The sequence below is a fragment of the Papio anubis genome, chromosome 4 (genome assembly GCF_008728515.1).
Source record: "Papio anubis isolate 15944 chromosome 4, Panubis1.0, whole genome shotgun sequence".
NCBI classification, from domain to species: domain Eukaryota; kingdom Metazoa; phylum Chordata; class Mammalia; order Primates; family Cercopithecidae; genus Papio; species Papio anubis.
Genome location: NC_044979.1, coordinates 175,512,927 through 175,531,536, shown reverse-complemented (window position 1 = coordinate 175,531,536; position 18,610 = coordinate 175,512,927). Strand labels below are relative to the sequence as shown.

Here is an 18,610-nt window from a genome sequence, read left to right as displayed (position 1 = left end):
TCTTGATATATTTCTCCTCACCTTTAGAGCTTCTTTTTTGATGGTCCTTTTTGTTCTCTTTCCCTTTTTATTTTTTCTGTCTTCGGTACAAATAGTTATGATCCCCAAACTTTTAAATTCTCTGCAAATTGGGATCAAGTTACATGAATTTGAGCAGATTGTGGCTTCAGAAAAATAGGAAACATGTCTGAATTATCTTCATACTTCCTTCTCAAGGTCTAGCAGATACCTGATAGGCAAGTAGTTATCATGCAAGAAATATTTATAAATGGATTAATACTATTGAATATCCAACAGTATTAATTCATTTTTAAAACTATATATATATATATATGGATCTCCAGTGTGTGTGTGTATAATATACACATATATGGCACTGTGTCTGGTACATAGTAGGTGCTTCATAAACATTATTGTATGAATGAATATATTATGGTTGTGACAACAAAACCAATTGGTGAAAATGAAAATATTTCAATTACTGGAAATAGTCAAATACAAAAGGACATTTAAATCTACTCCAACTTTCAGCACCTTTAATCAAAGTGACTTATTTTCTGTTCTTGCCCTTAGTAAATAAAAAAGACATCTCTTCAACAGATAAAGGGGTGCTCTCCCATGAAGTGAGGATAGCTATCCACAAAGGAGGCAGCATTATCTAGCTATAATTTTACTGATACCTGAATTTTGAATTTGCCTGTACAATTACAAGTCCTAAAAATGCAGCAAATTATTGTCTTCTTCCATAAGGGATGACTATTCCCATCTCTACAAACAGAAAACAAAATTCTATTCCTCTGAGAAATACTGCAAAGTTTAACATCTTTTTTTCCTCTGGGTCAAGGTGGCTTCCAATTCTTTGATTACAGTACCCATTCTTGGTTTCAGGTAGCATTTTGAGCCTGTTGCAAACATTCCTGGATTACTGTTGCTGCTTCTTTATTCATGATGTTTATCCTATGCCATCAAGAGAAGCCATTGCATGAAGCTACTTAATTCAATTTCAAGTTTCAGACGTGCACCCTACCACAGCCTGCCCCACTAGCGGTAGGGAAAGCATCAACCCCTTGGGATCTCTGTGCTCATGCCCTCTGGGCCCCAGACACAACATTATGAGTTTCAGCCCCTTCCTTGGGGAATGCATTTGAGTTTTGTTTTGTTTAGTGGGAAAGGGCCACTGCCTGGTGCCAACTTGTTAATTCACTGAATGACAGTAATTCGAAACAATTACTGGATTTTAATTTTAGGATCCATTCATCTTGCATCACTCTCTCCTGAGGGTGTGAGGGTGGAGAGTAAGAGACGGGGCCCAGGGCATGCATTGAGGCCAGGAGCTCCTGGAGGAGCCCTTACCTGAAGAAAGAGCCTACCTCTGCACAGGTCAGCACTATTCTGACCAAGGCTGGCCACCTTATTCTCAGTTGTCATTTTGACCATGCTGTTTTCCCTCTCTGAAGTCTGTGTATCTCTCTTGTTGGCTCTTAAATCAAAACAAGGTACCAGCAATCCAATCTTCAGAGCTAAATAACCCCCACTCCCAGCTTCGCTTACCTACATCTCCCTCACTGCCTGAGGACTTGGCTCAGGCAGCTGGGGTGCCAAGCCTCGGCACCGGCATCTTCCTCCTGTTTTGCACATCACTAAAACTCAATTTTGAAATGTTTATCATAAATATTATAGTAAAGGTCTCCTTTCAAATGAAAATCTCTTTGATGCCTACACGTATGTGCATGGGCACACACAGGCATGCACACATACACATTCACACACAAGCACAGATGCGTAGGTACTTGTGCACACACATGCACATATGCATGGACACACATATATGTTCACACACATGCACATGTATGTGGGCACATAAGCACATGCTCGTATGCATGGATACACACACACATATTTTCACTGCACTGCTCTGGGTTTTCTAGAGGAAGGCTTGCTCCCTCCCTCTCAGCCTCCCTGCTTCCCTGTGTTTCTTTGCCATGCATGTGTTGAGTGGACACGAAATGACTGGTCCTGTTTCGGGAACTGAGGATGCAGTGATAGACAAGACCCACAGAGATCCACATTGAAGAAGCTTCTGTTTCTGGAAGGGAGACGGACACTGATCAAGTAAACAAATAGTATCGTTCCCGACCATGGTGAGTGCTGGGCAGAGACACAAATCCAGGAAGGGGATAAAACGTAGGAGAGGAGTATTTTGGAAAGAATGGCCCAGAAAGGCCTCTGAGGCAATGAGATGTAAATGATGGGATGGAAAGAGCCCTACAAAGATCCTTCTGGTGGTCCAGAGAGCTGAGCAAAGATAAAGGCCAGGAGAAAGGAATGAGCTTAGTGTACACAACAGGGATCAAGAGTTCCCTCTGAACTGCCAAACATACATGACCTTTCAAACACTCCCATAGAATTTTAGGTTAAAAGAACCCTGGGGCCATCCAACAAAGCCTCCACATACTGCTGTTCACACCCACTCTATGTCGACCTAAATATTGGCATGTGCTAATCCTGATTTCTGCTGGAAAACCAGGTCTCTCTGAGGAGTATTTGCAATTTTAGCTTCTTAAGGGCTCTTATAGAATTTCAGTGTCTTCTTAATAGCTCCCCCTCAGACTCAGAAGGTAACAGTAGCACCTGCTCTGAGGGGTTCCCAAGCTTAGAACTCTAAGCCCATTGCCTGAAATAAAAGCTTAGCACGTATGTCCATTGGGTCTTTTGTAGCCAGCACCCCGCACCCAGCCTCCTGCCACTGTGTTCAAGAGGCCGTCCCCTGTACCTCTGATCTTGTCTGGTGGTCTGGCTGGTTCATTGTATTTGCTGCGGGTGCTGGGCTAGTGTCTGTGTCCTCTTGTTCCAGAATATGCATTCGCTGTGTTCTGATTGCCTTTTCTCTGACTTCTGAGCCCCTTAAAAGCCTCACTGTTTTTCTTGGGTAGCTTATTGGGGTTCAGTTCTAATCCTGGGCTGCGCCAGTTCCTCGAGAGGTAGAAAGTGATGGGGGAGGAGTGTACCTGAGAGAACAGTGATATGGGGGTAGAGGCCTCGTTGTCCCTGCTGAGTGACCAGAAGGAAGCTCCCAGATTCCAGCGCTGCAGACAACAAGAGAGAAGGCTGCCCAGGCTAACTGAACATTCATGGCATCTCAGACCCAGTTAAAACACAAATATGCGACACTCGTGTATTGGACACCTACTGATTGAATATCTCCTGAGTAAAAAGACACTGGGTATTACCCTAAGGCATAAAAGGGTTAATATCTTAAATTAACACTCCTCACAGTCTCATTCATTTATCAGAATAGTGTGTATCAAAGACTGCAGGCAATGGGTTCTGAAGACATGAGACAGGCAAATCTTGAGAAGGTCAAAAAGTAATACAGAGCCCAGCTCATAGAAGATGGTCAGTCGCCACCTATACACACGCACACACACATACACACACACAAACACACACAGCCCAGTGAGGCCTTGTGAGAAGCTAAAGCCCCATGAAGGCCCAGGGGCATACAGAAAGGTAAGAAGAAGACAGCAAAGACCATCGTTTTCCAATGTGGCCTCCTGTACACTCTGCTGGCACCAAGGCCTAAGGCATCCTGTATCCCAAACCAGAAAGGGGAAACAAGCCATCAACTCCAGTAAGAGTCAACCTTCTCCTGTTTAACCTCCTTCCATGGCTTTCTGCTGCTCTCATGGCATCTGAGAGGTCAGCCGTGTCTTCCTTGCCTTGACCCCTGGTCTCTAGCCTCCAGCCTTGACCCCTAGTCTCTAGCCTCCAACCTTGACCCCTGGTCTCCAGCATCCAACCTTGACCCCTGGTCTCCAGCCTCCATCCTTGATCCCTGGTCTCCAGCCTTCAACCTTGACTCCTGGTCTCCAGCCTCCAACCTTGACCCCTGGTCTCCAGCCTTCAACCTTGACCCCTATTCTCCAGCCTTCAACTTTCTGGCCTCCTACAACTCCACAAATATACATTCACTCTGTCTGGAATTCTCTCATTTCCAGCCTAACTCAGCTCCTTCTGTGGGATGATTGAAGATGCACGTTGTTGTAGAAACAGCTCTGTTAGCTTCATGGCAGAACAAGGGCAAGCTCCCAGCCGGGGTTCTGCGTCAGGTGGTCCCCAATGTGTGGTTCCTCGTGGCTCTCATGTGGGAACTGTATCCATCTTTGGATCTCATGAATCGTTCCACAGTGGGTGCTCCAAAACCATTGCTAAGTTCTGCGCTTGCCTAAAGGACAGGGAAGATTTTCCAATCCCACTTTTATTCAGAGCTACTTTATTTGAGAACAATCATGAGCCTCAACAAAGTCAAAGCCCTACTTTTATACCTCAGTGTAGCTTTTAAAGTTCACCAGCAAGCAGAAGGATTACAATATCGATGAGCTCTTAAAAATTGCATGAGGGCCCCCTGAGTACAAGCCAAGAATTGTAATCGAATCCCTGTACATGGGCCTCTGATATCAGTCTCACATTATTTATTTAGGGTTTTTCCTGGTTGCCATTTGGGAGTGAAGATTAATTTACCAAGAGAGATTATTTTACTAGTTTTCATTACCATGCTGCAACATTAATATTAAACTCAAAAAGTGTTAGATCTCTTCTACCTCTGGTATGGGTGGACTCTATGCTCCCCTTTGGGAACCAGCTCTTTGACACTGTAGTGTTGTTGCAAGTCTGGTCTCTGTGTTTTTTATTGAAATTGCTCGAACTCAAGGAAATAATCCTTTGCTTCTTACTTTTGCATCAATATCCAGCTCTATCCAGGCAGACCTCAAACCTTGTTAGAAATTGATGAAAGTTCCTTTTTATGTGTCCCCAGAGGAGACTGAAGCCCCAAAAACTGTGATTCACCTTCATTCCCACAAATTTGGGAAAGCATCTGCATGTTCACAGCCTCCAACTAACAAAGCGTTGCAGAGGAGGAAGAAGAAGGCTACCGCAAAGTGCCTTGGAATATCTGGCCCCCAGAAATGCATTTCATTTGTTCCACCCTTATCCATACATTCCCGGTACAGATGTATATAACCAGTTTTCAGAGGTGAGATAGCTCAGAGCACAAGAAGGGCTCTTTTAGGCTTCAAGATGCCTTTAGAAACTAGTGTGCCTCATTCATTTGACTAAAGGCGAGAGCACTGAGGCTCAAAAGGGTCACAAAACTACCTGGAGGCAGAAACAGAGGCAGAGACAGGATTTCAACACCAAGCCCTGCAGTCTGTAACTACTGTTCTTTCCACTGGACCAGCTCCCACCTCAGCGGGTGCCATTGGAGAAAGACCTGGGGATTCTGCCTTCTGATTACAGTCCCATTGGACCATCTCTTGTTTTCTTCCATGAAGAACTGAGGTCGTCACTCCTTGTGGACTAGTATTCTGAGGCTGAGGGGTACAACTGCTTATCCTGGTTGAATTCAATGCTTTATAAGTAGAATTAAAGTGAAATAAGGAACACTTGGCATTATGAATTCTCATCATCTAAAGCAGAGTTTCTCAACAGCAGCACCGTTAGTATTTGAAGCCAGATCATTCTTCGTGGCAGGGGCCGTCCTGAGCATTGTAGGATGTTGAGCAGCACCCCTGGCCTCTGACCAATAGGTACCAATAGTGGCACCCTCCCCTGCATTGTGACAATCAAAATGTCTCCAGACTTTGCCACATGTCCCCTGGGGACAAAACCACCCTCAGTGGAGAGCCTCTGATCTAGTGTTCAGATATTTTCCCCTAGTGTGGTGCCTGCAAGAGGGCAAGAGCCATTGTTTGATGATGGATTAATGGAATGCACATCCATTATAGATTTTGTGAATCACTTCATTCTTGTTATTTCAGTATTGATTTTGCCATCCTTCTTCCAAGAACTGAAATACATTCAAACTTTGCGTGTGTCCGAATAGATTGAGAAAGTTCAGGAAGTTTTGCTTTCCTGGGTTTCAACTAAAAGGAGGCAGGTTTAGTTCAGCAGTTTTCACGCAGTCAGGCCAACCATGGCTCTAGTGCACCATGAGTGCACTAGAGTGGAGGGGGACAAGCTCTGAGTGTGTATCTGATGATAGATGTGGGGCCTGAAATCTGTACATTTCAGAACCAAAGGCAACGTGGTGCTTGTGATACCTGTATGCAGAGTGGTTAGGGAAGGAAGGAGAAATCAATGCTGACTTATTTAATCAGGACTTTTGGAGACGTTAATGGCACTGAAGGTCCCCAGAGGGCAGCAACAGAAGGATGAGAAATGAAGCATGATGTCAAATAATAAAGCATTATGCTGCAATAATGGGTAAAGCGTCTCATCCTCAAGGCTGAAGTCAAAGCAGCTGCCTGGGCTCCCTCCAGAAAGGCAGTGATGAGTGCAGCCTGTGATCTGCACTGGGTTTTGGTGAGGCTGATGAGGAGAGAATGAGAAATGGGTGCCCCAGTGATGGATGGGCCAGTGGTCATTGTGTGGTACACACATCTTTAAAGCTGCACAAGGGCCGTTCATTGTGGATAATACACATTTATTCTCATAGCGCCCACCTTTCTGGTGCCCTCTTCCCCCACTACTCCTTACCACTGTCCCAGTTGGTTACCATGTTCCCTTTTTCCCTTCTCTATTTGTGACTCTGCCCTTAATTTTTATCTGTCTACGGATCTGTGTAGCTACATTTCTTTCTTTCTGCCTCCCTCTGTGTGTGTGTTTCCCTCTCTCTGATCCCTCTCTCTCTCTCTCTCTCTCTCTCTCTCTGTCTCTTCCCCCTCTCTCTCATTCCCCTCTCTCTCATCCATCCTCCCTCACACTCACCCAACCTCATTCATCTCAGCCTCCCCTGACCCTGATACATTCCTGCATCTCAGTCCCTCAGTTTCCCAGAGCCCTCCTCTGTGCTTGGCCATCTCCACCTGCTTCATCCCTCACCCTCAGTTAGAGTCTCTGACAGGAAGGGTATTGGCCTCAAGGCAGAGCACAGTGGGTTCGTGGTGTGCAAATCCACCATGACAGCCCAAAGAAGTCAGCAGGGGGGACCCTGTCCCAAAGGCCCAGGCAGGACTCTGTTAGCCTTTGTATTCATGCTGAGGTTAGGCAGGAGACACTAACTGGGTTTAGCTCACTGGGAAGGGGAAGGAACCGGCAGTGTGGGCAGGGAGGTGAGCAGGGGAGAAGGAGGGCATGGAAGTGAGTTCAAGCTCAGTCCCTCCTGCTGTCACACCATGAGCCGGGTCCTCCTGCCAGTGCTAGTCCTTTCCTTCTCCATGCGTCCACTTCCCCTTTCAGTATGCTGCTCTTCCAGTTGGATTTTCCCTCCCATATCTCTCTCCTCTCTATCTCTCTCTGTCTCTCTCTCACACACACACACACACACACACACGCACCACACTTTTCTTGATGTTTATGCCCTGCTTGCTGTCTTTTTGCACTCAGCTATCTCTTTGTTCCTCCCCTGCTTCATGCTTTTACCCCTTTTCTATGCCTTTGATTTCATGGATGGAAGTTTTAGTACAAGGGAAACAAAAAAAGGAAAAGAAGGAAGGAAGTTAGTTTTCATGTTACCTGAGACTGGATAATTTATGAAGAAAAAGAGATTTAATGGACTTACAGTTCCATGTGGCTGGGGAAGCCTCACAATCATGGTGGAAGGTGACAGGCACATCTTACATAGAGGCAGCAAGAGAGAAATGAGAGCCAAGTGAAAGGGAAACCCCCTTATAACCCATCAGACCTTATGAGACTCATTCAGTACCATGAGAACAATATGGGGGAACCACTGCCGTGATTCAATTACTTCCCACTGGGTCCCTCCTGCAACACATGGGAATTATGGGAGCTACAATTCAAGAAGAGATTTGGGTGGAGACACGGCCAAACCATAGTAGAAGGAAAATAAAGGAAAGAGTGGAGAGAATGAGAGAAAGAGAGAAAGAAAAAGGAAGGGAAAGAAGGAGAGAGAAGGGGAAGGGGGAAATGTGGAGAAAGGTAGAGGGAAGCAAAGCAGAGGAAGTGACGCCATAGAGTTTGGAAATCATTACCAAGAATATAAGTGAATTTTGTCATAGCTGGGTTTACTGAAACAAGTACTAAGACCAGGCATTTGCCTTTGCCAGTGTTTATGGCAATGATAGATTTACACACAGAGACGCCGAGGGCATTTGCACCCAGTGGAGGTGAGTACCCATGGCATGGTGACCCAATATGGTGACCTTGGAGTTCAAAGCACAAAAGATCCTCAGACTTCTCCTGGATCCCTGCTACTTTTCACTACATAGGAGAACTGGAGAGGGTCCTGACTGATAAGCTATGGGGCAAGTGAGCTGGGGAGTGCCAAACACACCCATGAAGGCCCTGCTCTCTGTGGAAACAGATTTCTTAATCCATGGAAGGTGTTCACATGCGTTATCTAATTTACTCTTCACCGTAGCCTTCTATGCTAGATTCTGCTATTACTCCCATTTTATGGATGAGGAAACTGAGCTCAGATCTAGACCTGTCAGATAAATGCAGGGAATGTTATCCTGGCCTCTACTCCTCATCACCACAATTAAAGCCAAGGGCTACTTTCTCCCATGTGACACAGGCAGATGGCAGGGTGCTGGGGGTGGGGGATGCTGTACCAATGTCCCCATGGTCAACACAGTCTCACACATCACGTGTCTCTTTCTGGATCAATAACTGTGTGAGTTGTCTTGGTATGTGTAGGCATCTGAAGCACATGGGAGGACTATTAGAGAGTCCACATCCTCAGAGGCTTTGTTGATGAGCACATGGGCTGGGGTTTTAATGGACATAAGTGCCTATAATAACAGAGCTTACCGCTGACTACTCTGATGCTCTCTTCTCTGTAAGTGCATGAATTATTGAGAGAACTCATTTGCAGCATGCACACAGTTGAAAGGGCTGCTGTGGGTGCTAATCAGAAAACACACATTTTTGAAGGGAGCTAATTAGAGAATCGCACAACTTCATAGAGTTTTACCTGAAAGACTGGATCAATCAGAGATATTGGATATTCAGAGATACTTGTCAGACCTGCAGTAAACAAACACATGTAGGCATTGCATGTAAGCACTGAGCTGTTTCCATTATGAAGGATTTTTACTTCTCACCTGTCCATTTCAGTGACTGGAGCCCTCTTGATCACCACATCTGAAGTGGGAGCCCCTGCAGGCAGGATGCAGATATTATGAGTCCTATCTTTTGATTTCAAACACGTTTCTTCCTTCCAATCTAAGACCCGAATGTTCTGCAGTCCAGCGGGGACCACGATGCTATTACTTTGTAGGGGTTTAATAAGCCCTGTGCATTCAGTGGGGAGTCACTAGAATAGAGATTTATCCCCAAATCTGTTGCAACACATTACAAATATGTCAAGTGTTCGTGATTGAGTCGGGTCTCAGAAACAGCATGAGGCATTCTTGACCTATATTTTTAAAGAACCCTGGAGGTAAATGTCTGTTGCATTTCCTCAAATATACGAACAACATGAGAAAAATAATATTTAATAAAAATAATTAAAAATAAATAAGAAAATTAACAATTTGTTTATCAGATTCTTAGGAATAAAGACATCACTTTCTGGAGATTGATTATATAAAACTACAAATTGCAAGATTGGTCAATTAAGATGTATTGATTCACATACAAAAGGATGTTCTCATTTCAAAAGAATTATTCAATTTATTTCTTAATGACAACTCTGTTAATGTTTTCATCACTTTTTTTTTTTTGCAAATAATTAACACCTAGTTAGAGAAGACTGAAGAATAGCTACCATAAAGGAACATAAGTAATTTTCAATGCCATGAAGTTTCATAAAGTTTTAAAAAATCAAATTATTTCATCTTTCAGGAACAAAGCTATTCTAGATGGCAAGATATTCCTGAACCCTCCACATTAGTGTCTATAATGGGTAGGCCTCATGCCATTATATTTTTATAAGCCAGAGTTCAGATGCATCAAGTTACCAAAACCCTTTTTACAAGAATGCCAAATTATGTAATTTCTTCCTATAAGAATGTTATGGACCAGGTGCGGTGGCTCGCACCTGTAATCCCAGCACTTTAGGAGGCTGAGGCGGGCAGATCACCAGAGGTCAGGAATATGAGACCAGCCTGACCAACATGGAGAAACCCCATCTCTACTAAAAATAGCAAAATTAGCCAGGTGTGGTGGTGCATGCCTGTAATCCCAGCTACTTGGGAGGCTGAGGGGGACGAATCGCTTGAACCGGGAGGTGGGAGGTGGAGGTTGCAGTGAACCAAGATCGCGCCATTGCACCCCAGCCTGGGCAACAAGAGCAAAACTCCATCTAAAAAAAAAAAAGAATGTTATGGCCCATTTATTGTCTAGGTATTTATTACTGAGCTTCCCTTGGATCCAGTTGATAGTAGGAAGCCAACGTTGAATTAGAATTGCCTTTAATTTCAGCGAGCCCAATCCAGTGTCGCCGGGTCATTTAGTGAATTACATGCTGCCATTCCCAATGAAATCATATAATTACTCATCATCACCTAATAGAATAAAGACATCCTGAAAAAGCTAAATGGAATTTTGAATCATACATACCAAGGGGTGCAACAATGTAATAATACAAGGACAAAGAAATCATTTGGTGGATTTCCCAAAAATAAGGTCATTACTCCTGTTGTTGGGGGAAAAAGGTTTTCAGGAAGGGTAATAACATTTTGAAAATTTGTATGCTCATTTACATTGTATAAAATGCATTTTTACGGCTTGACTTGGCCATATTTATTTTTAGTTCTCTTATACTCTTTTTTTTTTTTTTTTTTGAAATGGAGTTTTATCCCTGTTGCCCAGGCTAGAGTGCAGTGGTGCAGCAACCTCTGATGCCCGGGTTCAAACGATTCTCCTGCCTCAGCCTTCTGAGTAGCTGGGATTACATGCGTGTACCACCACGTCCAGCTGATTTGTCTATTTTTAGTAGAGACAGGGTTTCACCATGTTGGCCTGGCTGGTCTCGAACACCTGACCTCAGGTGATCCATTGCCTCGGCCTCCCAAAGTGCTGACATTACAGGCCAGTTCCCTTATACTCTTGAATAGTCCTTTCCTTCTGTTATGCTGGTTATTCTTTTTCTGTGGGTAAACTTGAAGTGTTTCCTAAGGTTCAGGCTTTAAGCACTATCTAAACACACATCACTTCCGTTGCCCCGCTAGCAGGGCGGCTGGCTAATGACAGCCCTCGCTTGGCTCAGGTGGTCTCAGATCCCCTCAGCCTGCACCTACAGGGCCTACAGGCCCAAAGGGGCTGGATGAGGAAGGCTCAATTAACTATTGTTAGCATACAGTAACCTAAGGAAAGCAGGGAATATTTTGAAGCAAAAGAAACGAGAATATTCAGTTACTTTAGATTCAGAAAATGAGCAATGAGTCATTCTAGTGCTACGTTTCTACGATAAAAATACCTACTAGATATCTTGTCTTGAATGTCCCCAGCTGCATCAAACTCAGCAGGTCTGAAACTAAACCTTTCATCTTTTGTCATCAAAGTACAATCTTTCCCCTATACACCCTTTCACAGTTAGTGGTTTCACTGTCCACAGAGTTTCCTGAGCTTAGAGCCTGGGAAGGAGTCGCCCCTAACCCCTTCCCCTCTCTCACCACTCCCACTTGTCATTGACTCTGAAGCCGCCTTCCTTGGGCCCCCTTTGTATCACAATTTAATTCCCTCTCTCACATCCCACAGCTTCTCCTGAGCTCAGACCATTATCATCTCTCTCTCCCTACACATCCTTTTCCCTGGGCCCTCGCTCCAGGACCACACACCACCAGCCCATTCTCTAGCCAGAGTTTTGCACCTGGTATGACATGAGTTACAGGTGTGCCAAGACGGTGAGTCCTTCAGACCTCAAGGTGGCCAGAAGCAACTCCTTGGGCTCATCCCAGTGTTGCTGCACAAATACCCCTTGTCTGCCTATACCTCAAAAAGATAAAAGTGGAAAGCACTGGGCTGGAGAATACACACTGCCTATACCAAAACAGCAGAAACTCAGACGCAGCGTCAGTCCAGCTCAAGCCAGGCAGTGTTGGTGGCAAAGTGGACTTGGTGGCTGGGCCCTAATTGTGCTCATGCATTGCAAGGGGGTGATGGGATGTTTTAAAGCCTTGAAACAGGGCCCTGAAGATGGGAATGAGAAGGAGTCAAGGCCAGGTGGCTCATGCCTATAATCCCAGTGCTTTGAGAAGTTGAGGCAGGAGCATTGCTTGAGGCCAAGAGTTTGAGACCAGCCTAGGCAACTAAGAAAGACCTTGTGTCTCCAAAATATTTTAAAAATAATAATAATTATCCAGGCATGGCGATGTGTACCTGTAGCCCTAGCTATTCTGGAGGCTGAGGTGGAAGTGTTGCTTGAGCCCAGCAGTTTGAGGCTGCAGTGAGCCATGAATGCACCACTGCACTCCAGTCTGGGCAACAGAGCAAGACTTTATCTCTTGTTTTTTTTAAATAAAAAAAAATAAGGAGTCAAGAGAGATTTTGCCAGTAGAATTAACCTGGAGAGAAAGGTGTCAGTGTCGCCTCTGAGGTTTCAAGGATGGAAGGATGGTGATAATGTTACACAAGATAGAGCACACGGGAGAAGAGCAGCATTTGGGATTGGGAGGGGATGGAGTTGGCCTTCATTAACTGAATTGGTAGACTGTGTTATTCAGAATTCCAGACGGACACTCGTGTGGAAATGCCTAGCAAAGCACCTGAAAGTCACATTTAGGGCTCAGGAGAAAGAGCAAAATGGAAAAGATAGATGGGAAAGCTATTTATAAAGAGATGAGGAAAGCAGCCAAGCCTTTCAAGAGAGGGCTGAGAGCAGGCCACTGGGAATACTCTGTAACATTTAGAGGAAAGACAGAGAAAAGGATCCAGTCAAGGAAAGTGAGAAGGGATGGCCAGAGATGTAGGCAGAGATCTGAAAGACCACAGTGCCCTGGCAGCTGAGAAGGCCAGCAATAAAAATATCAACAGCATCAAATGCTATAGTAATGCAGGTAGGAAGAGGACCAAGAGGAAACCAGAGAATTTGGCAATGAGAGGTCAGAGTTGGCCTTTCAGTAGTTGATGGTGAAAGAAGCTGTGGCAGTTCAGGTTTTCTGAGAAGCACCTATGAAGACAGATTAGACAGGCAAGGAATTTATTGGGGAAATTCTTGTGAAGAACGAAGCAAGAGGAAGCAGGAGGTGGCAAGGAGAGTCCAGGGACCATAACAGAGGTCTGACACCTGTGAGAGGAGAAAGGGAAGGAGGGATTGGTTGGAGGCACCTCAGGCTGCAGTGCACCTCTGAGAAGGCTGCAGTGAGGCTGATGGGGCATCCCTGAGCAAAGGATGCCTGTTAGGGAGATCCCGCACTGGGCGGGGACGGCCATGAGGAAAGCCCTGTCATGCTTGTCATTGGCTTGCAGCATCCCAGAGAACTGGTACCTCCCTGCCTGCAGCAGATGCTCTTGGTTTTTTTGTTTTGGTTTGGGGTTTTTTTGTTTGGTTTGTTTTTGTTTTGTTTTGTTTTTGAGTCTTGCTCTGTCACCCAGGCTGGAGTGCAGTGGCATACTCTTGGCTCACTGCAACCTCCTCATTCTGGGTTCAAGCAATTCTCCTGCCTCAGCCTCCCCGGTAGCTGGAACTACAGGCTCCCACCACCATGCCTGGCTAGTTTTTGTGTTTTTTAGTAGAGACGGGGTTTCGCCGCATTGGCCTGGCTGGTCTTGAACTCCTGACCTCAGGTCATCCTCCCACCACAGCCTCCCAAAGTTCTGGGATTACAGGCATGAGCCACCATGCCCAGCCAGCAGATGCTCTTGAAGGAGACCTGAGGTTATGTTTACATGGCACCACAGAAGCCAGAGTGACCTTGAGCAGGAAATAGAAATGCTAGAACTCTGGTCTAAGCTGCTGTCATCTCTATACACAGCATGGCTGAAACAGAAGAGCCACACAGAGGTTAGCAGGTAGGCAGGGCCTGGTAAGGAGGCCATAAGCTGTGGCACTTTCACCCAAAGCCATCATAAAGACCCATAACTAAGTGGCTGGCCAAGGTCACAAGGTTTCATAGAATTGCCAAGACGAGAGCCAGCTGTCCATCATTCTTCCCTTCACATCCCTGGTCTCTCCTCCAACCCTGTGCTCTCCCCGCACTTCCAATCACACGCGGGATTTGGTCTATCACCGTTGGTAACCAGTGGACGCTGTTGCCTTTGATGTATGTTTTTCTTTCAACGATGGTGTTTTGAAGGATTCTGTTACCTCCATTCCTCCATTTCTGTACAAGTAAGTTAATACAAGTAAGTACTGTCGGAAAATGAGCTCCTCCCGTGCCCAGCGAAGAGGTAGGAGGACGATTCCACCTGTCTTTGTGGTGAGCGCTGATGGAGGATCTTGAGAAAAGCACCTGTGTGCAGCGACATTCTCGTCTCTAAAACCCGCATGGCCACCCACATGCACACGGGGTATTCTGCCGGTGTTTACCAAATGAAGACACCAACTAACTACCCTGTCTTTCCTTCTAGGTGACCTCATACATTTGCCTCCATACCTTAGAATGGACTTTTTGTTAAACCGAGGTGGTCCAGGCACCAGCAGGGACCTGAGCTTAGGACAAGCATGCTTGGAACCTCAGAAAAGCCGGACCCTGAAGCGCCCCACGGTCCTGGAGCCCATCCCGATGGAAGCCGCCTCCTCCGCCTCCTCCACAAGAGAAGGACAGTCGTGGCAGCCGGGGGCCGTGGCCACATTACCTCAGCGGGAGGGAGCAGAGCTGGGACAGGCAGCTAAAATGAGCAGCTCCCAAGAATCACTGCTCGACTCCCGGGGCCATTTGAAAGGCAACAATCCCTACGCAAAATCTTACACCCTGGTATAACAGACAGCATGACTGGACAGCGGTTGTAAATACAATTCAAACAATTCAATCAAAGCTACCTTTTTTTTACGGAATTCCAATATTTATAATTAAAGAAAATTGCCAAAATATATTAAAAAAAAAAAAGAGAGAGAAAATACTGAAACCACAGACAGTGCAAAGACGCTCCTGCTTTTCTTCTGTCTGAGTGTGAGCTCCATCCGCCTGGGCATCTGATTTTTTGGGAAAGAAGTCCAGTTTTATGATCTTCACAGGCTATTGCATTTTTACTGATTTTCTACAAAAGTGCATGGGGGGATTAATTAAACCTTCTGACTGGAAGTTCTATCACACAAGAGGCAAGAAAGAAAACAGGGTGGGGGGGAAATTAGCCTATTTGTGATTTTAAAAGGAACACCGATTTGCGGGCAGGGGAAAACTTCAGTCACGTTTGCACACCTTTCTTTCCCATTAGAAACCGGGTTCTCAATTTGGTCTTCTTTTGTTAATTAGGATGAGTGCCGTCAGTGAAGGGGTGGGGGGGAATCAATTTGATTTTCTTTTTTGTTTCTTTTTTAATTTAATGAGACACTCTTTGCATTTTGTCTAAGCGAAATAAAAAAGAAAAGGTTGTCTGCCTTTATTTCCATGTCTGCTTCTCTCGTCTTCTACCAAGGGCCTGGTCCTCCTTCCCATTGGTACTTCTGTTTGGAAACACCAGGCCTGAACCCAGAGCTCAATTCAATAAACCAGAGTCCATAGTAACACCCTGAACTCCTCAGGAATCTCCAGGAAGCACAAAGAAGGTGCAGCTCCTGCTCTCAAGCTGGAGAGGACAAAATGCAGGCTGGTCTCCACCGAAACCAGAGCCCAGCCCAAGTATTCAAAGCCCCTCGCAAGGCTCTGTCCCTTGCCTGCCCATGGCCAGGGTTCAACTGACTGTGACCTATGGGCCAAATCCAGCCTCCTGCTGTTTTTTTAAATAAAGTTTTATTGAAACAAGACCACATACACTATTTGCTACTGTCTATGGCTGCTTTCATGGCACAATGGTAGAGCTGAATAGTTGTAAGAGAGATGGTATAGCCTATGAAACCTAAAATATTTATTACCTGGCCCATTACAGGAAACATTTGCCAACCCCTTGCTCTGGAGTCTGAAATGTAGCCCCAGCCTGGGCACGATCATGTGTCCTACCCTGCATGACTTTTCCTGTCTCCACTATGCCTGGTATCCAAATTTGTGATAGACCATCTTAATAAACATTGTCTCAATCCTCTGTAACCAGAGGAAAGTGATGTTCCTCTAAAATCTAAGTTTTTAGTTTCCCTTCCCCCAGTTTATCTCCCATGTGGCTCATCCTAAGAGAGAATTTACTCATAAATAGTTGGAACTGCATTCTCTATCCCGCATCCCTCACACGGTTTGCTTTTGAAAGAGGATGTAATCCTCCCCTGGCTGCAACACTCCATTCCAGGCTCACTTCCATAGAAGTGAAAGAAAACCAGGTCTTCATGTCAGAGATTTAGCATTAACCAGAAAACATGATCAAACGTCCGTGGCTGCTCAGTCTCCCAGGCCGAAGATTCTCTACAGGCTTCCATTAAGGCCACCAACATAGACTGGTGCCAGTTATTACCATCTTGGGAACGCATTCAGAAATGACTTCCCTTCCCTCCCTCCCTCCTTTCCCATCCTTTCTTCCTTCTATTTATTTTCCAGGCAGGCCCATCTGCCTGCTTAGATTCAGTGACACAGAATGTGTCCAGGACCATCTCAAGACCACCTACTGGTGCTAGTGTTAGATGACTCCATGAATGTGAGGTGTGCATCCATGGTTTCAGAATTTAATCCGTGTTGACATGTACTGTTTGCATATTCTCAGACTGTTTTTTTTTATGCAAAAGAAATGAAATGCTACTTTCTGGGCAAAAAAAAATAAAAGTCTATCTTTCATCAACCTAAAACTTCTATATCCCCCAAACATAGAAGTTTACCTTTTTAACATTTTTCTCTCAACCTGTACAAAAATAAAAAAATTCTACATTATGTTTGCCTCTAGAATGGATTGCTTTCAAGACTCCTGCCTTAAGAAGTACTCATTAAAATCAGTTCAACACACAAACAATTATATCAAAAGATCACCTCCTTCCAGTTCAGATAGGGGTCTATGATTACTGTCTTCCAGGGACTGCAGATTAAAGGGTAGTGTATACTAAGATGACTGTTATTGACAGTAATAATAATAGATTTTCCTCTGGACCTCTACTTGTCTGATTTGTTTTGTGGAAGTCATCCTATTAGCCCAAGTCTGCACACAGATTATTCTGTGTTGGAATGGTGAAACTCAAATAAATTCTGTATCCTCTGGTCAATATCTATAGGGTACATGGGCAATAGCTATTAGGTCAGTGGACTGGGTTTCCTCCTCAGCATCCATCTGGCTGACAGCCTGAAAAACCCCCACTCTCCTGGACTAAGCAAGGCCTTCTCTTAATATGTAGCCAGGAAGCCACTGGCTACATATTCACATCTGCCTGATGACTGCTGTCTTGCATCCACGTCCACCGTGTCTACCCGTGAAGAGAAGAAGGTGGAACAGTTGAGATGGCAAAAGATGGAACAGTGCCATGACATGAAGCTGGTCACCAGCTACACTGGATAAGCTTTTATTCCACCCATCGTCTTTGGGCCCTTGCTGCAGAGACCCTTGATACTACCTTAAGACACAGAAAACACACTGTTGCTTACATTGCTCTTTATTTAAGCAGGAGATCACCACTCAGTACAGTCCCTCTGGTCTGGTGTCATGATCCCTGAATCACTCATATGCCAAAAGTTTTATGCAACTTTTAAGGACATGGCTGAGGCCTTCTAGAGAAGCTCTGGAACTATATGAATCAATTTCCAGCAATGACGCACAGGCTTCTAGAACTGGAATAAGACTGGGGACCAAAGGACTAGTGTGTTAGAGGCCACCTACTCACCAAAGGTTCAAGGGAACCTAACAGTTTGTCCATAAAAGTCCTCTTTTAAATTTCTAAGGAACGTGGTAGAGAGTATCTCAGCTCTCTGAAGAGCACCTGGAAAGACTAAATATCCTCAGTTTAATATCCAGGGCACCCAAGGCCCATGTTGCTTCTCCACCCATTATTCCGAAATGGTCCATGAGAGGCAGTAGAGTGTGGCTGCAGGGAAGGAAAGATTTTCTGCAGATCTTGGAAACCAAGCTGTTGTAATCCCTAACAGAAGTTTAAGCCAGGAAGGAATCTTCAGACCTGCATAAAACCCGTGTCTGTTTGCTGTGGGATGTTTGTTAGCTTGAGGAGGAGACTTGTGATGGCAGAGTCACTGAGTAGCCTGAAGAATATGTGGCACTGACGAGCCAGAGCTACAGCAGGGTCAGATGGAGCTGTGGACAGGATCCTTGCTGAACTCCTCACCCCTTGGCAAGCAGGGACTGAAGACTGGATGGGCCTGATGATAACTTGGGTCACCTGAGTGCCATCAAGCATAGGAGTGGGTGTACCTGTTGTGAGACCATCCCCCATGGGTCATTGCATTTGTGCATGTCTCTTGAGCAGAGGCTTTGATGGCTTCTGTTCTCTACTGTTTTTGCAAGGATGCTTGCGTAGCAGATAGCCTTGGAAGATAGAGATAGTGTGTCCTTGCTAGACAGAAGGCAGATTTGTTGGCTGACCTAGATAATAAAAACAATGTCTCCTTCTGAGGCAAAATTTGGGCAGGTGTATCAGCAGCCCCCTTCCAGAGTTTTTTAGGCATTAGACACAGCCAATCAGGAG

General features: G+C 45.1%; 1 protein-coding gene across 2 annotated transcripts in view; it reads left to right on the top strand.

The window, feature by feature from the left end:
* The window catches only part of DSCAM (DS cell adhesion molecule), an 825,379-nt gene extending 808,523 nt beyond the window's left edge, over positions 1-16,856 (top strand). The window contains exon 33 of one of the 2 annotated variants that reach the window (XM_017956431.3): positions 14,476-16,856. In XM_017956431.3, coding sequence (XP_017811920.1) covers positions 14,476-14,828 — 353 coding nt within the window. In that variant the 3' untranslated portion in view covers positions 14,829-16,856. The remainder of the gene's footprint in view (positions 1-14,475) is intronic. The other variant, XM_031664941.1, reaches the window with a different exon arrangement.
* Positions 16,857-18,610: the final 1,754 nt, after the last annotated feature.